Below are 24,786 nucleotides of genomic sequence, written 5' to 3'. Positions count from 1 at the left end.
CCAATGGATTGCGGTCACATTGCGGTACTTTCTATATTTAGTGACTTTAGATTCCAGATTGCAGTTACGCCCCCTAGCGGTCATTTCAGAAACAAAAATATTTTCCAGGTTTTTCTCGTGGCCGCTTTAGTAATAACTTTTTTTACCGCAAGCCTCTACGATGGACAGGTTCCCAGATACAGTACCTCGCATTCTTAGTTGGCCACCCTGTACAAATTCTAAATGTAAATGTATTGAAACAAGTATGTAGAAATTGTGCACAACTTGTCTACACGATAGGACAAATGAACGGATACGTTATAAGTTTATGCATATCTTTCCTGTTCATAATTATAATACCAATAAAACCATTCAATAAATACAATCTAGTCTCAGGTGTAAAGGTTTGTGTTTTCTCCGAATGACTGTTTTTGCTTAGACCTGTTTTGGTATTCGATTTATTTCATAAAGATCATTTTGCATTTTACATCCAAATGTACAGTTTGTATTATAGTCACTAAATATATTTAAGTTTGTAGTTGCTCTAAGGCTCTCTAGTTGCTCCAGTGATCACGTGACCTTTTCCACCGTATGGTGTGTTCCGTCCTTGAAACGAGTAAACGAACGCACCTTATGAACTCGTTGTTTATAAAGGTTCTCTCCATGTCTCTGGTTGGCACTCATGGCAATTGGTGTTTGTTTGGCTTTTTTCTTAACCTATGAATTGTTTAGATTTTTAAATAAAAATATGTGTTTTAACGGTATATGAACACTTCTAAACTTAATAGTAAATTAATGTCAATGATAGAGAAGAAAAAGTAGTTTGATTATAAGTTTATATCATACCAATATTGTTAATAGTGTACTAATTACCTGTTCGATTTACTAGGCTAGTTTCGGGTGCATAACTTAATATAAAATGCAGCGTCGTGGCGGTAAGCGCATCCGAATGGATGAGCCGCCCCCTGAATATGAAAATCCCATGACACCTGCACTTGAATCGGAAGCCTTTGCTTCCCAGTATAATCAGATGATGAGTATGTACGGTGAACCATATAACGATCATGTCGGAACCTCATCTGTTGAAAATGTTTTTGAATCGCCCCCCACACCTGGTCTACGAAGAGTAACACGCTCTAAAGCGAGAGGAGTAGGGGCAACGCAATCTGTGATTGCACCGGCACCGGCACATTCACCTCCCGCACCGTCCTACACTGCCCGGGGGAGACCTAGAGGACGGCCACCTGGCCGTAAACAGCAACAACATCATCAGCACCATAATCTAGAAGGTGGTGGTGACGATGACACCGTTTTATACAACACAATTCGCAACAGCAAAGCCTCACTAACAAACATTGTAGATGATTGGATTGAAAGCTACAAAGTAAGTTGTAATATATCAGACTGAACAAAATTTACACATACTTGCAGGTCAATCGAGAGTCTGCCCTTATTATTCTTATGCAATTTTTTATTAACGCATCTGGGTGCAAGGGCAGAATTACGCAACAAATGCAGGCCAACATGGAGCATGCGGCGATTATCAGAAAAATGACAGAGGAATTCGACGAAGAGTCGGGCGAATATCCTCTTATCATGGCAGGTCAAAGTTGGAAAAAGTTCAGGCAAAATTATTGCGATTTCGTTCAAACGTTAGTGAAACAATGCCAGTACTCGATTATATACGATCAGTTTCTTATGGACAACATCATTTCTTTGTTAACTGGCCTTTCCGATTCGCAGGTGAGAATAAACTAGTTTTAGTCTGGTGTTTTGTAGACTCGTTTTAGGTACGTGCATTTCGGCACACTGCAACTTTAGGTGCCATGAAACTAATGACCGCCTTGGTCGATGTGGCACTGACCGTGTCTGTAAATTTGGATAACACGCAGAGGCAGTACGAGGCGGAAAGGCAAAAGACACGGGAGAAACGTGCGAGTGATCGTTTAGAATCTCTGTTGGGTAAGCGGCAGGAGTTGGAAGAAAATATGGACGAAATTAAGAATATGTTAACGTACATGTTTAAATCGGTCTTCGTTCATCGCTATCGAGATACGCTGCCCGAGATACGGGCTATTGCTATGACCGAGATAGGAATTTGGATGCATAAATTTCACGCTAACTTTTTGGATGACTCTTATCTGAAATATATTGGCTGGACTTTACATGACAAGGTGAGTTTTGTGGTATGCCTTTACATCTACAATGTGATTCGTGTTGAGTTGTGCTGTGGTGGTAATGATATTACATTTATTGTGATCGACACTTGTCCTGCATGCAATGACTGACCACAAAATTTTACACCAAACCAGACCATGTTTGACTGAGGGGAGGGGTTGAAAATCAAAAATTGGTCTGTCAAGGTCTTAGTATTTGTATTTTGTTTTATCTCAAACCAACCAATCTAAGATTAGTTTCATGAAAGTTTAAATGGAGACTCATCATATACAGGGTGTCTAATTAGTGCAATATCTGGTGATAAGAGTACGTAATGCTACAAAAAAACTAGAAAATTGTTCGCTGGTCTAATGTGCACAACGCAAAAATATATTAATGTGTACATGGTGCCCCAATCCTTCGTGTTCTCTTACTAAGCATGGAAAATTACCCTAAACTATTGAATAAGCACCTTAAGGCGCCTATGAACTGAATCTGAAATGACCTATAAAAGGACAAAATAGTTTATAAAGGATACGGTTTTACAGTTGCTTTGGAAATTAGGTCGATGTTGGATATTGTAGGAAATATAGTACACATTAATCCTACGGATTTTTATTTTCGATATTTATCATATTTTTTGAAATAATTAGAGTCGTTGATAAAACGAATTTAAAGGATAACTGGAGTTCTATTTTCGCGATGAACATGGTTTTTGGCGATTTATAATCTGCTAATAAAGCACTTTAATCCTACGGATAGCAATTTTTTTCATCTTTTATAGAAAAGCGCCAAATTGGTAAAAAGATTTGGGTGACGTCACGAATTTTTCAGTGATTTAAATCGAAGTTAGGCAGCTTAGATTGCACTTCATACCTTCCGGCGAAATTGACTGTTGCTTTTGTACCTAGCTAATTATATGGTAATTAGATGATTAAATATGCATTATGACACAAATAAAGGGGAAATTCCTTTAAATATACACCTTTTTACCATCTTGTCGAGTTTCTTGTGGCTTATACTTTCATTGCGGGTATCTATAACTTTTTATTTTTTCCACTGTTTTTTAATCCTACTGACCCCTCGTTCGCACGGCACATGTACGGCAAAATGACCGAAACGTAATTTTGACCGAATGGAACGCAGTATAATCTGCTAACAAAGTCCACTATTCGTACGGATAGCATCAATAATGATCATAGTAAATACCCAGCAACGAATTTATTGCGATAAATCTTTATTGAATATAAAACATGCAGGGATACGTCTCACAACAACAGTGGAGGGACTCATAAGTATCAGGAAAAGATTATTTTAAAAAATAGACAAAGAAATGTTATACTTTTATATACAATATACAAATATTTAAAATAAGAAAAAATACTTTATTAAATAATTAATGCATAGTGTTGCACCTCCCCCTCAACTCATGTAAATTGTTCTCAGATCTTGTCCTCTACTTCTTTGTGGATCTACCAATTCCGGGAGTGTACGAAATTCTCACGGGACTACTTAATACTCGAGTTAATACTATTACTATACTAAATTTTATTTTGCATTTTTGGATATTACAATTAAATTATGTGAATAGTAAGTTAGAATGTTATTATTCTGACATTGCAAAATAAAAACCTAATACGTTATGCGGGACAGTATGTTTACTCTGCTTTCCTGCAGCCGACATTCAATAGTAACGGATACCCCATTACGCAATCATAATTATTATCTATCGACCATATTTACTGTGTCCTATTTTTTAAATACGTTTATCTCTGAGATACAGCGTGGAAACGAAAAGTTTGATTTTTTGACACGTGATCATATGTTACTACCCATGTAATATAAATTTTAGATCTTTTTGCGTAGAATCCTGTGGCGTAATCAATTGGACCACCGTTTCTGAGATTTGACCCAAAATAGGTATCTTTTAAATGGAACGCCCTATATCTATAACATAATTTTTTTTTCATTCTTTATCCTGATTACAATTATGTATCAGCATTATTGACTGGTATTAATAGTTTGCCTTAGTTACCATGGATATAATAAAAAAACCATAATCTCTATTTAATCTGCTATTTGTATTTCAAACAGTAAAAACTTACGTTTTTATTCATTTTCATGGGTAAAATTGAAAAATTTATATAGGTTGTGATACACAGAGTTGTACTGGGTCAACTGGGTCACCTGGGTCACTAAATTAAACTGGGTCACTGGGTCGCTGGGTCACGTCATACTCTTTTCAGTTAGACCCAGTGACCCAACTTGACCCAGTGACCCAGTTTGACCCAGCGACCCAGTTTGACCCAGCGACCCAATTTCACCCGGGGACCCAATTCGACCCAGTCACCTAGGTTGATCGAATAACGCAGTTAAGTCAGTGCCCTCGGTTCAAGTGTACAGATTATGAAATAAATGAAATGCTGGTTTGTCGAAATAATACTCGATTGCTTGACAACTGCCATTTCTGTGATGTTTGCTTTAATACTCCCGTAAAAAACTTTCCATGTCCCGAATTGTATTAGAATAATGTTATTTCTTTGCTTCAGGGCTTACCAGTTTGCTTACAGGTGTTCATTCACATTTAATTTTTTTCTACTAGTTAGCTTAATCCAAATAAATCTTTTCTCTAAATACTTTCATTGACTACTTGACTACAAACTATAAACAAATGCATTTGATTTTTTTAGGTATTAGTTCTCTTGAATGAAATTGGGCTACGTGCTTGTTGCGAATATTATTGAGGAAGTTTTTTTTTAAATTAAAAGTTACTTGAAATTGTTTTGGATGATACCTAACAATAATTTAATTACTGGGCCACCGGGTCAAGACGGGTCACTGAGTAAAGCTGGGTCAAGATGGGTCGCTGGGTCACCGGGTCAAACTGGGTCACCGGGTCAAACTGGGTCAAGCTGGGTCACCGGGTCAACCTGGGTCACCGGGTCAAGCTGGGTCACCGGGTCAACTGGGTCACCGGGTCACTGGGTCAGTAAACTAACTGGGTCACCGGGTCACTGGGTCACTCTATGCTTGACCCAGTCCAACTGGTGATACATCAGTGTAATTAGGACAAAGAAAGCAAACAACTGATTTTATGAAACATACGGTGTTTAAAAAACACCAACTTCGGATCAAATCTCAGAGTGGTCCAAAACTTTTTTTACTAGTCCACTAGATTCTACGTAAAAATATCTAAAACTGATAGTTATTACCTTTCTTCTATTTTGCATGGGTAGCAAGATATGATAACATCACAAAACCTAAAACGTTTCGCTTTCCTCCTGTATATCAACAAACGTAACTAGATTGATTCGGTTTCTGGTGTCTCAATCTAAATTGGACACCGACCAAATTTTCATATATTTTATAATATGAGGTACCTAACCATCGGCCTCATTTACAATCGCCGGTAATAATAGTGCACCATATGCAAAATAATATTGCTTTAGAGAAAAATATCCATACTTGAAAAACTCAAAATCCTTTGAATAAACACTAAACAGGAAAATACATAAACTAATACCATGCAATAAATAAACAAGATGAATTTATTAATATCAATAGAAAAGCTCATTAGGCAAGTGTTATTAGGCTCCTTGCATTTATAATTAAATCCATTGAAAGGTTATAAATAAAGAGACACCAAATAGAATGGGACAAATTCAATCATCTCTTTCTACTTGTAACATGCTCTTTTGAAGAGGTTAGGCAACTTTACACACTCCGTTTAGCACAACAAATTTACTTCAGAGGCGCCTTAAAGAAGTATAACTACATAGGAAAACCTGAAATTGGTGTAAGGTGTGTTGCATCCACTGCAAAGTGGTTAATTACCACAAATATTGAAGGATATTTGGCCTCGGGCAGGAAATAATGACTATTTTAAACAGGGAAACCAGTTATACTTAGGGGCCCTTTGTTTTCCTTGTTTATCAGAGTTGAACAGTGTTGTCATATTTACCAGATCCTAGCTAGGTAAAGTTTGATTGTTTATTATGTGAAGATAGTGGTCCTTAGAACAGTTCTTCTTGTTTTCTCATTAGATTAAACTACATTCTTTACTTTATTTATTGTTCCTTATGATCTTACATTTCAGATTGATCCTCCCTTACATAATATTGTTATTGGCATTGAATAAATGCTTATTCAATATTTTCATCTAGTTTATTCAAACTCGCCAAAAATTTGGCAACGTTGGAATTTTAAAGAAGTAAAGAAATCTGCAAAGTTGGTAACTAGCTTTAAATTTGTGGTTCACTTGCCCCCACAACAGAGGGACGACAGAATCCTGGGCAGATTTTCTTATTTCATCAGTTAACACGGGCGTTATACTTCTTTAAGGTGCTTATTCAATACCTAAACATTAAGATTGTACTATACATATGCAGATGGCAGTTGCAAAATAAAATGTTAAATATTTGGGTTATACTATGGTTATACAAAACTAGATGCCGCTGTTGACGGTTCATAAAAGATAACATTGAATAAATTTATCTTTAAAGCTGATAGCAAATTATACCTCTTTATACCGATTGTAAAAATGAAATTCAACTCGCCGTCTGCCCGAAAGGGCATATTTGAACACTCTAACAGTGGTAATTTATTTGTCCTCGAATTTATCAACCATCAAAGGGACAAATATCATTATGGATCTATATTTTGGAACGATTTTTTAGCGACCCGCCTGTTCTGCAGGTTCTTGCACGCGATTATATTTATATAATGATAACGATTGGCATGTTATAAAGCGCATTTAGTTGATTGCAATATTTAATAGACCATCCGAAATATATTTGCTTCCCGGTCGTCTTTGCTAATCACTCAACGAATCGAACTGATTAATGATGTTAAAATTTGTATAAACCAAAACTGTTCCTCACATGAAAAAACGCTACTTACTTAGGTCCAGCTATTGAATAAAGTTCAGATTCTTTATTCAGTGGTAAAATTAAAGGTAAAGAACACATCGCATGTTTACTTCATTCTCAATAATCTGTACAACAGTCAGACCCCGGGCTATGTTTTTAGCGCCCTGGGCTATATTTAGCTCCACGCCCCCCTAACTAATGTTTGTAATAGTAAAATTGCTTACTTAGTGACCAAGTTTCATACGGTTATTTATCTCTATTGATTTTGAAAAAAAATTCACCAAGAACCACAGGAGGGGAAATGCAAATAATGCAAAAAAAAAATAATTTAGCACATCTTGCCGCTCCCTTGAATGTGGCGCCTTGGGCCATAGTCCAGTAACCCTATTTGGAACCCGGAAATGAGAGTACAGACAGACATTATCGATATTTTGTTTGATTCGGATTCCCGGTGCTTCAAAACGTGCATTTCTGTAAAAAAAAGTGGGGGGTCATTTTTTAGCCCGATGCAATAACTGCCTTACTAATGTACGGGCGGTAAAAACCGTGCATAAAAACCATTTTTTTAATTTCATGTTAAATAATTTCAAATGGAGGAATTTTCATGTTATCACACCAAATAATAGTTGCGCGAAGAACGATTAATATGTACAAGAGCATGGTGTGTTTCAGCTAATCACATTATTAAAAATAAAGCATTTTTTATGATAGTCTAGTATGCGCAGCAGTCACAGGGCTGTAGCTAGAGCCAGAGGGGGACAAAAGTGGGCTAGCCCGCTCTTGGGACCCGCTTTGCCCGCTCTTAAAATTTGAAAGGGAAAATTAATCAGCGTAACTTTGCCCATTTCAGCAACTTTGCATCTCGTACGAGATCCCCATGGTGGCAATGAAAAAAACTCACCCTGTATTATTATCATTTTATGATTTTTTTTACCACCTGCAATACATAGTACAGGCATAAGAGAGATATGAGGAGAGATTGCAAATGACCTCCAACTTTTTAAGTCGATACGATACACACATTTCTTGGGCATCGAGGAATCGAGTTTGGTCTTTTTCTCAAAAAAATTGGTGCATAAATAAGGATTTAGATCGATATTGGGCAATAATGTGATGGATACTAAAATTAATTCTTGATAGTTCCATCTGGAACCATAAGCTTTGTTATAACGAAAACCAGAAGTCGATATGAGTTCTTATTCCCAAGAAAATCGGTACATAAATAACCATTGAGACATTTTTTGTGAACAAAAGTACACATGGACCACTTCTTGGGTATTGCGCAATTGAATTTCCCAAGAGAGTCGATTTTGACATCCTTTGGATGAAAATATTTTGGTCGCCAAAAATAGACATGTATCATTTCTTGGTCATCGAGCAATCGAGTTTGATCGTTTTCCCAACAAAATTGGTGCATAAATAATAATTTTGATCAATTTAGAGCTATAACACAATGAATGCCAAAGTTAATTTTTGATAGTCGATACGAGGTCTGGCGACTGAGCTATAGTACGGAACGACACGCAGGCGGACGGAAATGTGAAGTCATAAGCGCTCCACTTTCGTGGATTGCGCTAAAAACGAATTCCTTCAGCAGAACACAGCAAATTATTAATATTTTTCCTGCCCGCTCTTAGTAACTAATCTGGCTACGGCCCTGAGCAGTCAGAAGGGGCGATTCCTGCAAAAGGTGGTGTAAACGATTTCATCGTTTTAAATGGTCCATTTGGGTTCAAATAACATGTATTTCAAGAGTACACACCCATTTTCTCCTGGCACAAATTTTGACGGCCAAAAAACCTCAAAATGTTCGGATTTTTTTAAGTTTTTCGCTTAAAAACTCGAAATCGGTTCATATTTTATATGAATAACACTTCTTTAGTAAGTAAATTAAAGAAAACACAATTCTGCGTCGATCAAAAGAAAAGATGAACAAACAAGCAAGGAGCCACAACGCATTAAAAAAAGGTTAACTCAGTTTTTTAGAAAAGTTGGAAAAAATGGGTGTTGTTTGATCGCTTGTAAAAATTTTTCTATTGGACCGATTTTGTTTGTTCATCTTTTGATCGCCGCAGAATTTTGTTTTCTTTAATTTACCAAATAAGTGATATTCATTAAATATGGACCGTTTTCGAGGTTTAAGCGAAAAACTGAAAAAAGTCGAAACTTTTTGAGGTTTTTTGGCTGCCAAAAGTTGTGCCGGGAAAAAATGGTGTGCACTTTCCAAATACATGTTATTTGGAGCCAAATGGACCATTTAAAACAATAAAATCTTTTACGCCACCTTTTACAGGTCAACATTATCTGCATACTGACTATGACAAAATTCGAATAATTAAATTAGAAGAATAGTTGCGCATAAGTTTATTAAAGCAATTCAACAAATTAGTATTTTAATGGAATGCTCTGTAAATTTTTAGTGCACTTTTTTTTATTAAAAAAGTGTGCTAATAAAAAAAGTGTGCTATTGTTTGCGTTTTGTACGTCCTTCTGTCTGGATCCACTTCCGCGGTATTGAACTCATTTTAGGTAATTGTGCTGGATTTTTTGCAGAGAGTCTTCAAATTTTGTTGTTTTAAGCCCCCTCCCCCCCATGAATTGTTTTCCGAGATGCTATTTGCAAGTAAAAGGTGCATAATATTCATTTGCGTCTTTTTGTGTCAGCTTTTGTATACGCCTGGCAAACAAAATTTTTGAAAATGGGGGGTGGGGTAATCACACTTTTAACGTTCATGGTAGTCTAATGAAAGGTTTCATCGAAAGGGATTGGTTTCTACCACTTTCCTCCGCGACTGCTTTTAGAGATAAGAGAGTGACGTGGGAAGACGGAGAAGGGGGGGGGGGCGGAAATGTATTTTACCTTTCATGGTAATCTGATTAAAGGTCTCAACTACCGCCCTTTTCCCCACATTTTATCAGAGTTGGGGGAGGGAGGGGGGTGATAAACCGGTTCTCCACGGCCCTTTATCGTGATCGGTGATAATTTCTTATATCCTAAGAGCGTAGTGTCGGAGAAGGGTACTCAACAAAGGGCGATTGGCATATCTGGGAGGAGAACATCCACAAAGGCAAAATGGATCGTCTTGATAGAATACAGGGTGTAATTTAAAAAACGCCTCAATCTGTAGCGCCTACCGTTTTTGTCCGAATTCAATGCAACAAAAACCATTTTCATGATTGCAAACATACTACAAAACGGCCGTAATTAGAATCATTTAAATTATTATTATCGGGGGCTACTAATAGTTGACAAATATTTTAAATTGCGTGATTATGTTTTGTTAATTGAATTTGATATTTGATTGGAATTTAAATTAAAGAAGCTAGTTTTTCAAAATTTTGTAGCATGTCATGGAAACAATCTTCTTTACGCATCGAGTGTAACAGAAATCGTGAGAAATTTTATGGAATGCCATGGAAACAACATTACGCTTTAGTGTGATTGCTGGCTTAATTTTTTTTAATGGATTTCAGTCAATTAACTGATATGTTGCAAGTGTACCTCGAGTGCAATAAAAAAATTTTGCTAATTTGAAATAAATCAAAGATTCTAGAAATATTGTACCGAATTAGACTCGTTCTTTAAAATAAACCTGATAATTTTGTATACAAGCAAGTGTTAAGTAAAAGACTGCATTTGGTTATTTCCATATTTTGTTTCAAGAGCCCTTGGTCAAAATATGAAAATAGCTCATGCGGTTTTTATACAACATGCTTTCAAAAAAATGTATTATTATGATGCATTTGCTTGTAATTCGGCTACTACCTACTACAAACCGCTTATTGTTTACTGAAGAACAATATATCATGCAATATGAGTGATAAGGTATAATCGTTGAATGAAATTATTTTTCATTCGACCCGGCAATTACAAAATACGAATAGTGAAAATATAACGCGATAATAATGCCATCTTTCATGTAGTGCCTGGACTACGAAACAGTACGGTATCTCGCAATTCCAACAACTACGACAAAATGGTGCAATATCATTACATTATTAGGTTCAACACTGAACCTTCTAGATGAATATTGGATAATATGAAACTGTAATTTTGTTTAATAAACGCAGGATTGTTGGAATGGCGAACGTCTGTTTTTGATGCGTTCCGGCGGTCTTAAATTTCATTATAATAATGGATCGTTCTATAAAACACCATTATGTTGGCAAAAGGTACGTAGCCCACCAGTGATGAATTTACCAGTACCGGATTCGCGATTCAGATTAACACTAGAGGCGCTGATGGCGTGTATTAGTGGGAGCGGTTTGTAAGATTTGTTCTATCAGGTTTTAAATGAAATTGTACTAACTTGAAAGTGGATTGAATTTGTCCTGCCGTTCTTGTGACTTGAAAATATAACCCCTTAATCCTACCTGAAAGCCCTTTTTCTTAAGAACTCGAAGCTGTTTTGAATTAGCTTGAACATGCAATTAACCTTTCTTAAATTGTGGTCAGTGTAATTGTGCCACGAATAGTAAGGCTGTTTAAAGCACAATTAACGTAAGGGAATGTTGGCGAGTTGTGGTAAAGTTGTACAAGGGCGCTAGAAATTGAATGATAATCTGTGATCTTTATTTAAAATAGGTTTTCTTCGAAGTGTCATGCTTAAATAAGTAACGATTTAAATTTTTCTTACTATTTGTTGCATACCCAATCGCACAGAGTGCACGTAACATCTTTCAATGTGAATTTAAGTTTTGCTTATCGTGAGTAGCGCAATTACACTGTTCGCAAATTAAATGTTTGAGAAGGTTGTGTGTGTTAATAGGTGACGCTTTAAGCGAACGCTTAATAGTAGCGTAATTACACTGACAGCAGTGATAGAAACTTATTCAAAGCGGAGTGTGTCCAAGAATGACGTATACACGTATCTACAATTTTTTTGTGAAATTGCACTGTTCACAATTAAACACTTTGGAAATATGCGTTAGACGAGGATTTCTTACATTATCCTCATTGTTGGGTGTATAATTGCACTGATCACATAAAAAATCCTCCAAAGTAACGTGATAAAAGGTGACTTTTTACGCTATCCCTGCTCTTTAAGGTGTAATTACATTGATTGCAAATGAAATTTTTGCAACTGCACTGTAATCCGCGATTAGGAGATGAAAATATCTGGCATCAAGAGCTACGCATGAAATCTAGCATGCCGTGTGCTGTCAGGATGCGCTGTGTTTGTTGTGTAATACGGGGAGATTGTATGGTATTGTCTTCCATAAAAGTGTTGATAATTATCTGCTTTGAATTGTCATTAAGGCACTTAAAAAAACGGCAACGATGTTCAGAACTATTGTGTGAACCTTGTGCGTGGGTTTCAATATGCATATGATCTATCTGAAAATAGTGCGTTCCAAACGGTTTTATTTTATCAAAATATCTCTGAAATGAATCAACAAATTGTAAGCTCAATTACTCATAATATTATTAAAAAACTCAATTGCACACTGCTGCATTATCACTTGTTCTTCCCTGCACAATTAACATACTGGACAGCAATACGGGTAAGGCTTATTTAAATCCTCCTGTTGGTTATCACAGGCTACCTTGCCGCATCTATAAAATGAAATTGAAACGACCATAGGCCCAAAGCGTACGTTACCCGGTCAGTGTAATAAATCCCGAATTACATGCTGCCGTTGCGCACAGTCGGGGATGTAATGAGACGGTCTGTCCAATCCGAAGGTGTCCTACCAAATTATGAGAGCACACACCTTGATAATCTAAAACCAACGTAAAATATAAGATAAACTTGAAATGAATTCGGCGCTCAATTACTCGAAACTGGAGTTGGTATTCTTACAACCCATCCTTGTACTGTAAGAAACATGCCGAATGTTAATAATAAAATTTGTGACAATTCCATTTCGTTGGTCTGATGTGTACTTCGACTGTCGTGAGAGACAGTAATTGAGCTATCTTTATATTGTAGTAGTCTACCCACAGTCACGATAGTTAATTTTTTAATATATACTGCACAGAATAAATAGCATTAAATTAATATAATAACTAATTTTCCACTTTTAATTTTCAATTAAGTTTTTTAGATAATATCATTTTGGCAATAACTGTGGAATCTTAATAACTTTGTCCATTTTTAGAAGTTTGTCGCCTTACCGGCATCGTTTGTTAGTAATATTGAAGGTCAAATCATCAGTAGTAAAATAAACCTTATTTTTTATTTATTATTCCTCTCTTGCTCGGGCCCTCAACAGGCTTGCGTCCAATTACAGAGTAACTCAAATTTGAGAGCCACCATGGGGGTCTCGGAAACTAGCTGTAAGAGATAGGTAGGTAATTTACATTTGGCAAAGTTGCGTATTTTGATGCTTAACAAAATGCCGTTTTGAAACTTAAAAAATTCGATTTATATCCGGAAAAACGAAATTGGACATAATCGTTTTTATTTTTTACCGAAGGTATTTACAAAGATATTTCAAAATAAATGACACATTTATGGCTACTTTTTTCCCTCCCAAGAAGCTAGTTTTAAGTTTTTGAAATTTCCATAAGAAAAACAATTTGATGATGGTTAATCGGAAACGAAACGTCAGACTTAAAATTTAAAACTAGCATCTTGTGGAGTATACCCAACAAACACGCATAAAAAATATATGCATCACAATCTTGTATGAATTTTGCATCATTTTAATGCAGCAAATATTGCTCTAGCTCATAAAGTAGGAGCGCTCAAGAGAGAAAGTGTATTGTTCCATGTGAACGAAAAGGACGCAGCGTAACAGCTGATCGTGGTGTAGGCATCGAATGTAAGAGTGTCCGCATGCGCTCTGTCATGTATTTCACTTGGTAAACAGATGAGAGAACCTTATGTGGGATCTTGTACTACTAGAGATCCACGGATATGCATTAAAGTGCATTGGATATCCATGAGTGATATTGAGAAGTCATTAAAAATTCTTATCCAATAGGGGTTTACAGTATAGTTGAATTCCGTGGTTCTAATTTAATAAGCATATACCCGAAACCATGATAATTTCTTTGACAGTAAAAGTTTATTGGTGGCTGATTAGAAAAACCAGGTGTCAAATTCTTGACAGAATAGCTTCCTAGCTGAAACCAAAAATTGCCAACATATGTACGCACTTACAGACGGGAAAAATTTCAGAAACAAGATCGTTGCGTTTTGCACATATGCAACACAATTTTTTGACTTTGACAATTTTTTTCTCCGTTTTTTGATAATATAACCCGGCCCAATTTTTTGTAGGTTGTACACAGGAAAATAAGGTCTTCCAAATAATAGAATAAAAATTTTAGGTTGCTATTTGAAAAAAAAAGTTCGATGCCGTTACGGCGCTCCAACATTTTTTTTCAAAAAATCCGGCCCGTTATTTTTCTGTTCGGTATGCCTAAAACATATATACAAAATTTCAACAAAATCCGTCGAGCCGTTTTCTCAGAAAATTGCCAACAAACGTACGTACGTACGTACGTACGTACGTACATACAGACGGAAAAAAATTTTATTCTTTAAAAGTTGCTTAAAATGGTCTAAAACGTCGACATTTGATGAAATTTTGAAATTTTCAAAAAACGGCTATCGCAATAGCTACCTAGCACATGCTAGGAAGCTAAAAATAACAAAATGTGCTGTAAGCCCAACCAATCAGCTGCTAGAACCATTCAGATGACATCACGGCTTGGCAATATTGCAGGAGAATCTCACAGGCACTTATTACTTATCATTCACTTTCACGTGGGAGTTTGGATCTCGCACAAGGTTGCCAGCTCACTTCTACGCGATTGGTTGTAGGTTTTCAATCATTTATTTTGGGTTTATTTTACTCGCAAATAAAAATTGAGGATACGCGGGTCTTTTTATTTTGAATGTACTTTGTACTTTGTAGATCAGAAATGAAAAATGAAGCCGGGATGCCCCTATTTATCCTGTTCGAGCGACTGTTGTACCATCTGAAATCTGTTGCAACGATACTAAAACACACTGGAGATTGAGCTAAAGGTTCTCTGCATTCATTGTATACATGTTATCTCATTAACGCCTTTTCTCAGATTGTAAAATCAATTATTAAGATCTTGTGAGGTACGCAAGGAAATCATTGTCAAATAAACACATCTACAATGAAACATTAAAAATATACCTTACAGGGTGCTTTTTTTTGGTAGGTCCAAAGTTCATATTAAAAAATCTCACTTTTTTAAATAGAACACCCTGTATATTTTTTTGTCATCATTTAGCTCCTCCAAAAACCTTCAACTTTTGATAATAATGTCCTATACCTATCTCTGATAAGTTTTCGAAATATTTTGGTTTTCCTGGGTTTTATATTCTAATCTTAAATAGTAATTTACATAATAGTGAGGTGGACATGCAAAAAAAACGCAATTTTTATCTATCTCGTCCAAAACGAAAATCATATCGATTAATTTATTTTTCAAACAATTTATTTTAAGTCCAAAAACTGGAGAATAAGTAAAAACATTTGACTACAAAGCAAATTTAATTTAACTCCTAATGTCATCCAGTCAGTGATATTAGTTTCATTTTTTTTCATATTCACCTCGTTATTATGTAAATTAGAACTTATTTCAGATTAAAATATAAAAAGTAGAAAAACCAAGATATTTGTTTATGTTTTTACTATCAAATTTATTCTCCAGTTTTTATAGATTTAAATGAATGATTATAAAAGTAAATTAATAAATATGATTTTAGTTTTGAACGAGGCAGATAAAAATCTCGATAAAAATTTCCCCTTTTGCATGGCCACCTCACTATTATGTAAATTACATATAACTTATTTAAGATTAGAATATAAAAACCAGGAAAACAAAGATGTTTCGAAAACTATCAGAGATAGGTATAGGAGGATATACAAGGTGTTCCATTTAAAAAAAGTGAGATTTTTAATATGAAGTTTTGTATCTTTGGATCTAGAAAAAAATACTCTGTAAGCTATTTTTTTAATGTTTTATAGTGGATGTATTTATTTGACTTTTACTTAACCCATTAACTATACAGGGCGTGGCTATTATGTATGTAAGAAAAATGAGTTGTATATTTTTAGGGCATTTTCCAACTCATGTTGGAAGGCGCTATTATGGCCACTTTCTCCGTCCGCCCGAGGCCTTAACTACTACAGTTCTCAAGATATGTAGTTCGTTCTTCTTTTTGCATTCAGAAGCTTATCTCTCTGGCACCTCGACCAAGAAAAATCTTTACGATTAATTGCGCATGCGTAATGAGTGTTTCTTTGAAATTTTAACCACAGATGCTTCCAGAAAGACAAGCATAACGCATATTGTAAAAATTAGATGTGCGCATTCACGCATGCATGTTATTTATAGATATTTGTTTGAAATTTTAACCAAAGATTCTTCTAGTAAAGGCAAACATATCGCATATTTTAAACGGTTAAACGGTGTGCGTATGCACACATTGTGCAATGCTAAGTTCCTTATTTATAAGAATATTTATGCTGTAACTTATTTTCCTTTGTATAGATAAATAATCCTTTGTATGACCTTTTGGGAAGAATTGACCAATTCATGGAAAATGCGCTAAAGTTACTCGCCTTAAGGCGAAAACCATTTTTCATTTTTGTTTTGTAAAAGTATTTCCAAAATTTCTATCCCAAAATTGTACACTCCTAAACAGGGGTGCGAAATATATTCTGTTGTCGGCGAAATTTGGGATCTGATCGTCTTTCAACATGAACATACCGATTCCAAAATTAGTTTTTGAAAATTCGAAAAGAATTTCTAACGGCAATTTTTGCTCTGGTCTCAAAAATGCTTAGAATTTTATGAAATTTGGCGGCTACATTTTTTATATGTTGAGCTATAATATCGAAAGGCAAATATAAAACAAAAAATTCATAAAAATCTACCGAGCCGTTCCGGAGAGGTTTGACCACAAACATTTCTATCTATCGGGCCTGCGCCGCCTCACCTCGCACACTGGCGAACTTCATACCGCCTCTCAGTCAACGTTTTCTTGGATGGGGCGCACGCTCGGTTTCGGCGACTGCGCCTCCTCGTTTTCCACATCCAGGCCCAGCGGACTATATAATCACCTATAGTAGTGGTATGAAATATTACGACATATTCTCATACCTAGCAAATATGTAAAAAAAATGCATAAAAATCGGTCAGGCCGTTTCGGATTTTGACCACAAACTCCTTGACACTAGATTTTTATATATGTTGATTAATATTATTTAGTTGTTTGTATTTTGTAGTCTTCGTAAGTTATTGCTATTACTTCTAGTGTTTTGCGTCGAGAATGTGGTAATTTACTTTGATTTTTTAAAGATTTGTAGCTCTGTTGTTAATTAAATATTGTATTATATATGGTTATGTGTTATACAGCTTTTTTATTCAGAATTAAATTATTTTTTCAAAATACGTAAAAATATACAGGTCGTTCCGTTTATCAACATGTTATTTTCTTGAATACTAGCAGCACCGGCGAACTCCAGTTTTTTCCCGTATTCCGTTCCCGTGGGACCTTCGGGAAGTCTTTTTCGGAGTACACCTTAATGCCTTCAAAGAAACCTTTTCTTTTTTCTTTTCGACTGTAAAACATAAAATCCTGTTATTACACCAGTCACCTTCGTGGGCATACGTAGGTAATTGATACGTTTGATTGTCTGTTCGCCTCTGATAACAACAAACGACCAAAAGAATTATCTAATTTGGTGCAGTCGTTCTGAGGTTATGCGCGTACATTGATATATGTGTGGTCATGTACCCCATCGGATTGTGTCAAAATTATATCTTTTCTTTTCCTTCTATTATGTTTTATATATTTTATCCACTATCCAATAAAAGACAATTTATTATTATTATTATATATTTCGGCGATCCATCTTTATTTATATTGGTGTAAATCCGTAAATAGGTATCCTAAAAAAAAGTTTATGATAATAAAAAGTATACCACACGCTTTTACCTTCACAGCAAATCATCAAACTAAATTTATTCTTACGAGAAAAATAGTTTTAAGAAAATTACATTGGCAAAAATTTTGTTTTCTATACTTAAAAGTTATTAAAATAATGTAAACATTTCAGGTTGGAGAGGTACGATTAAGATGTTTGCAAGCATTATTACCATTATATGCAAATGAAGAACTAAAAGGAAAACTGGAATTGTTTACGAACAAGTTTAAGGATAGGATAGTAGCAATGACTCTGGATAAAGAGTACGATGTGGCCGTTCAAGCTGTGAAACTCGTCATATCTATTTTGAAGCATCACCACGAAATTTTAACAGACAAAGATTGTGAACATGTTTACGAGTTGGTAAATAATGTATCCTTTCAGTTGATCTATGTTGAACTGTATGCGTCTAGGTATACTCGTCTCATCGCGCAGTTGCGCAGGCCGCCGGTGAGTTTCTGAACGAAAGGCTATTTCAACCATCTGACGGTGATCCCGGTAAGACAAAGAGAGGAAAGAAACGTTTACCGAATACGCCATTTATTCGTGATCTGGTGCAGTTCTTCATTGAATCAGAATTGCACGAGCACGCAGCGTACTTGGTCGATTCTTTGATCGAGTCAAATCCCATGATGAAAGACTGGGAGTGCATGACCGATCTTTTGCTGGAGGAAGCCGGGCCACACGAAGAACCTTTGGATAATCGTCAAGAAACAAGTCTTATTGAAATAATGGTTTGCTGCATCAGGCAGGCTGCTACCGGAGATGCACCGGTCGGTAGGGGCCCCACACGCAAGATGGCGTCTTTGCGTGAAATAAAACAGGTAAAATTGTTTTTATTATTTCATTTGTTAAACGCCTACTTTAGGCAGGGGAGGACAAACAGAAATTGACCGAACATTTTATTGCGACATTGCCGTCTTTGTTAGATAAGTACTCGGTCGACCAGGAAAAGCTTGCCAATCTATTGACAATACCACAGTTTTTTGAAATTGACCTGTACACTAGCGGCAGGCAAGAGGGATCACTGAACATGCTGCTGGCGAAATTGAAGCATATTGCAGAAATTCACCATGAGCAAGAGGTAAACATTTTTAACCGCCAAGTGATACACAACTTTTATTTTAGGTCTTGGAAACTTGTGCTAAAACGTTAGAGTTTTTGTGCACCGATGGCCACTCATTATATACACGATGCGATGTGGCACGATCAACAATTGTTGATATGATTGTGGCGTCTTACAAAGATGCAATAGATGATTGGAGAAATCTGCTTCTGGGTGAAGAAACTCCGAATGAAGATGAAACATTCAATGTTGTCAGTTCTCTCAAAAAAGTATCGTTGTGCTATGCCTGTCATAATCTAAACCAATGGAATTTATGGAATACATTGTTTCAAGATGTAAAGGTAAGTTGCAAGATTAGAATCAATAGAACCTCAATGCTGCATTTAAACATTTATGGGGTTGCAACAAATCTTACAATTCGCTTTTTCTCAATTCAAACTTTCCCGCCACTGCAAAAGTTTCTATCTTTTGAATACCTGACCTTTTATTACATGGCTTTGGAGAGCAAACTCAATGTTAACAACAAAATATGTGAATGTTAGTAAATCGCAACGTATATCGTTCATAGATTCAAAGTTGAAAAGTTTTTGTTGGCACAATTCTACCCCTGAAATAGTCAACTGGCCCCTCGTTTGGGGTATCCCGCCTTACAGTTGACAGGGTATCTACCAGTCCTCAATTGATCTATTATTATCTATTATCTATCGTTTAAATATGTCTAAGATATCCCGCTGAGTCCTCTAACGGCCGTAAAAGGTACACCAAAGGTCGTCCAAAAGTCATCCTTATTGTTTCCTTTAATTCGATAGACACCCTGGTTGAGATTCAAGATCAGTCCCGGCATTAGGTGTTGTAACTAATTCGGTTACCGTTATTTATCGCCCTCGCAACTGTCTCTTCACGCAAAAAAGTGTTAGTTTACAAACAAGTCCATAAACACAGAAAACAACTTAATAATCGCCGAAATGTATGTACGCGGACAACTTCAGAACGACTGTACCAAATTAGATAATTGTGTTGTTGTTGTGTTTGTTATTATCAGGTTTATATAAAAGATAATTTCCAAAAAAATTGTATTGATAAAAAAAATTATTCTCTTTTCCTTCATTTTAAATCGCAATATAACTATAGACCAGTCAATATTGACAATAAATCAACAAAACATGATGCATCTCCTATTTTTAGTACATTGTTTGGACTCCTTAAGGTAGTGTATACCCAAGCTTCTTTAACGACAAAAACAAAGTACATAGGCTCAGGTATAACGAAGCGATATACAACAGTATTGTTCTCCAAGGTTTCATAAACATACTTGCGGTTACAATTCAGGAACAGATATTGAAGTGTAGGTCAACAAACTTCGCGTGTAAGTAGGTTACAGATAGAATCAGCTGTTTGATAGAATTGAAGTAGAATTTTTGGCAGCCGGTAATGTAGAAACTCCATCTATCTCATGACGTTCGCCGCTGTCAAGCGGATCCAAATAAAAATGCCGAATCATCCACTGCGTTTGGTCGTAAATAAAATCCAAGTAAATCAACGTAAAAGATCATCCAAAAGAAATAACGATGAAAAACAATAAGAAAACTTAAGCAAAGTGTGAGCAAAGGTTAAAGTTCTAAAAAAAAACACGTAATAAGAAAAGAATACTGCGTAATAATGTTACATACCTTGAATTGTCCAGATGCAAAATACTAATCCGTAAGAACGTTGCGATGGAGTCACCAAGGCATCAAAGAGAAAGAGAAACCACTCCAAAGATAAATATGGTAAAACCAAAACAATAAATCCCTGTTAGCAGGTATGACACGAAGCTAGTAAGAGTAGTGGCGTAAGAGACACCTGTAAGTAATCAATTCAATCACTAACTAACACTAGAATGGCCTCTAACGGTAAAAGAGAGAACTAGGTAAAAGAATAACTACCTTATAAACAATGGATTACAAAAAAAGGTACCTACCTAGATGTCGTAATGATTTAAATAAAACGTAACAATCGTAGATTACTTAAATGGAATTTAAATAAAAGCAGGAAAGGATTTACATAGGAATATAAATCAAATAGTTACTTAAGCGGAATCCAAATCGGTAATATCAATCAGCAAGAAAATAGTGTTACAAGACCTAAAATGGTAAAATTAAAATATTCGCTCAGTGATGTGGGGGAAAATTTAAAAAATCCCAATTCTAGGATGATCCTATATTGTCTTAGTTAAACGAGTAATTTTTTGTAGATTATCCATCGGTGTATATATTTTCTCAAAATGGGGTAGCATAAAATTAGGTTGGATTTTTTTACTCTTGTCTCTTTCATGGGGAATGGTTTAGAGTCAAAATCCAACCTAATTCAACTGGTTAAAAGAGATTTAAAATACCTCTTTGCTGCAATAGAATAACATAGTAAATGAGGTTGGATCAATTAGCTACAGATTAAGTGGCACTCTCCGCGAAAACGACTATTATTATCTGTTCACCCAACAGATGCAGTTAAGCTCCTCCCAAAAAATTCCCGGCAAATTTAAATGAACATTTTTAATTGGCCGAATTTTCAAAACCTGTAGCAACTATTTGCTTCCAATTATAATTGCCGTATCTAAATTGACATCTTTAACATTAAACCTGTCATTGCGTTTTGTATTTGCCTTGCCTCAATTTGCTGTTAATTTCATTTATATGAACAAAATAAAGGGCATAAAAGTGATGTTTTTATTCTCGAGGGCGACGAGTTAAAAAGCTCAAGGGCCGTCTTTTCAATGACCGGCAAATATTTGTTTGTTTTGTCATTAAATATAAATAAGTTACTATGGTGATCCTTAATGCTCTAGGGCATAAAGTCTTTATGCTCGCGTATCACAGATATAAAATGTGTTATGATATGTTAGTAAGACATAAAAATACTTAACTAGCGTTAGCATAAAGTTTTTTCATTTAACATCGGTAAGGAGTAGACGTATTTACCGAACTCTCCACGGTTTCATTTTCACTTACAATGACCCGCTTCATTTACCTCATCCTGAATTTACACATACTGCAGTATTTATTATTATTTTGCCTAGGTCTGATACTACTAAGCTACCTCTCTACTAGTGTAGCATTGAGAGTCTGTCGGAACGTATCTGACAGTGGGTCAAAGTTCGCCGTTTTTTTAAATGTCATATTTTCAGGAAACTGAAAGCACACTTCCACCGGAAGCACAGAAGTACAGTATCAGTGCCTGTTTTTATTGTTTAATGTGGGGCTTGCAAAGCCTCGAAGCCACCCACGAAGGTGGCGGACCGATAGGTCCGGGAATACAGGAGTTGAGGGAGCATCTGGATCAGTACTTTGTGGCGGCGCAGGCCCTCATACGTATGGCACCTCACGCAATTATTAGGGAAGAGGCGTACGTCTGTCTCTGCGATCTCTTGATTGTTTTCAGTGAACAACTGGGCAACACCGCGCCGTTCCTCTCAGAATTAATCTGTGAACCGGATCGCAATTTGCAACTTCTCTTGAACGAGTTCGTCCAAACGTACGTGTTCGTACCCGAGCAAGACTCGGATCATGACGAACATCGCATAGAGGAATTACATAAGAGACGTAATTTCTTAGCGGCCTATTGTAAATTAATTGTTTATAATATAATGCCTACCAAGGCGGCTGCCGATGTTTTCAAACATTACGTTAAGTATTATAATGAATATGGTGACATAATTAAGGCAACTCTTAGCAAGGCGAGGGAAATAAACAAAGTCAATTGCGCATTAACAATGTGTTTAAGTCTAAATATGATGTTCCAATCTTTACAAACGACCTGTGGAGGTCGTTCGTTAAGGCAGCATGATGATTTCTTCGCCTTAAAGGTAGGTAACCTAGTTTCTAATGATAATTTCTAATTCTCTTCTCTTTAGGAATTAGCGAAGAGATTTGCCTTATCCTTTGGTCTTGATGCGGTAAAAAATCGTGAAGCTATTACTGCCTTACATCGTGCTGGCATATTATTTGCCGTAACTGGATCTGATGTCATTGAAGATCCCACTTGTCCACCGCCCAATTTGCCATTCCTAGAGATTGTCACCGAATTTACAAACAAATTATTGAAGCAGGATAAGCGTGTCGTACTTACCTTTTTGGATCGACGAATTACAACAGGTAATTGTTTTAGTCGATTTATTTATATCTAAATGCTATGTTTTAGGAATGCCAAGCAGTCGTGGAGAAGATTGGCAGCCTTTATTACTATATCGTAATTCCTTAGTACACGGAGAAACCGATGCGGTTCCCACAACTAGTAAGCGCGCTTATGGACGAAAGCGTAAGGATCCCGAAGATGATTTAGAACCTGATGATCCGGGATCAGATAGTGAATTTCCAGGAAGTCTCTATAATTAAGACAGTTTGTTGTTACATTTTATTTTGTAGACTGATTTGATATCTTGTGAACAGAAACTCTGTATACTGAAACATAATATAGATAATAAATTTGTCTCTTAGCAGGCTTGGAGTCTTGTAGTTTAATTTTTTTACCTGAAACCGTCAAGAAAATCTAAATTTCAGGGCTATTTTGACATTAGAAAATTGATCTTTACCTGACTAGTACTGTAATATTTTTGCCTGACTCCCATTACAGTCCTAGTACATGCAAAATAACAATTAGATCGTTCATTGAATAAGTTATTAAATCAACGATTGGATAATTATAATGCACACTGTATATTTTTAAATATTAATATACCTACACAAAGGATAATGGTTTTGTAATTACTAATAATTAATGGAACATGTGTGGAAGTAATTATTCCTTTAGTTTTGCGCCAGTCATTAAAAGGTTTGTACGCCTTTTCGTACCTCTTTCTTGACTTTGTGGGGAGCGAATATTGCACTACGGCGGCCGCAGCTTCGGCTACATTATAACAACGTCTCGCGTAGGTACTCTTCTTCACTGATACCTGCTTTTGTACCTAGTTATAAAGACTGTATAGTTGAAAAGTACAAAGCATAAACTGCAATCTGCATTAAAAATGATACTGATTGTTTTAATTATTTTGAAGTCTCTATCGAAACAAATAAATAAAGTGATTTTAGTATGCGTGATTAGGTATCAAAATTTCACACATATGAATAATTTAATTTTTAAAAGTTAGCTAGATGTTGCGGTTTCAGGTAAAATTTTATACATAATACATCATGAAAGTGAGTCTGACTTGGAGGCATTAAAGAGATACTCGGACGCTGTGTGTCCTCGTACTTTTCAATAAACCTCCGCGTCATGTAAACGACCACTTTCATGATGTAAATAACTATTCCTATGCTCAATTCTCAAATATACAAGTCAAATACCCCTTGAGATATGCAACCAAACTTACCTACTTACATTTTCAAAGTACAATATAAACGTCAATATCTGAATTATTTATTAAATTAAGATTATTAATTATATTCTTAATAAAATGTATACAAAAAGCAGAAAAAATGGAAATGTTACAGATGTATTTCAATAATCACAGGATTTATTTGCTGCTAAATATCCCGATAAGCACGGTATATGCCGATAAGCAAATTCCGTCAACTATACAAATCCGCCGAACACGTATCTTATTTGTGTGTAAGGTGGGATGCATAATGCAGAAATTCTCCTCAAACTGAATATATTCAAAGCCTAAATATTGTTAGCGTATTTTCCTCAAAGTGAAAAACGCTATTGGCTGCACTTTGACGTCCGTCCGTTCGTTTGTCCGTCACACGTAGGTACTCCTTCTAAACCACTGAACCGATTTTGGCGATATAGGACTCAACTCATTTGAAAGGGCTTGGT

At 35.8% G+C, this 24,786-nt stretch overlaps 1 protein-coding gene across 2 annotated transcripts; it reads left to right on the top strand.

Moving 5' to 3' along the window:
• The first annotated feature begins 610 nt into the window (after nt 1-610).
• LOC116170135 (cohesin subunit SA-1) lies at nt 611-23,475 on the top strand. Of its 2 annotated transcripts, XM_031486322.1 has the most exons (11): nt 611-740; nt 869-1,363; nt 1,411-1,722; nt 1,770-2,153; nt 18,060-18,290; nt 18,341-18,751; nt 18,796-19,011; nt 19,056-19,334; nt 22,157-22,834; nt 22,883-23,123; nt 23,170-23,475. In XM_031486322.1, the coding sequence occupies exons 2-11, from the start codon at nt 899-901 to the stop codon at nt 23,361-23,363; spliced, it is 3,411 nt and encodes a 1,136-aa protein (XP_031342182.1). In that variant the 5' UTR covers nt 611-740; nt 869-898; the 3' UTR covers nt 23,364-23,475. The 2 variants fall into 2 exon arrangements, with proteins under 2 accessions (XP_031342182.1, XP_031342180.1); XM_031486320.1 differs by having other exon boundaries at nt 613-1,363.
• The last annotated feature ends 1,311 nt before the right edge of the window (nt 23,476-24,786 follow it).

The sequence above is a fragment of the Photinus pyralis genome, unplaced genomic scaffold (genome assembly GCF_008802855.1).
Source record: "Photinus pyralis isolate 1611_PpyrPB1 unplaced genomic scaffold, Ppyr1.3 Ppyr1.4_LG5, whole genome shotgun sequence".
Classification (NCBI taxonomy): Eukaryota; Metazoa; Arthropoda; class Insecta; order Coleoptera; family Lampyridae; genus Photinus; species Photinus pyralis.
Note: the sequence above shows the minus strand (reverse complement) of the source record. Positions and strands in the feature narration are given on the sequence as shown.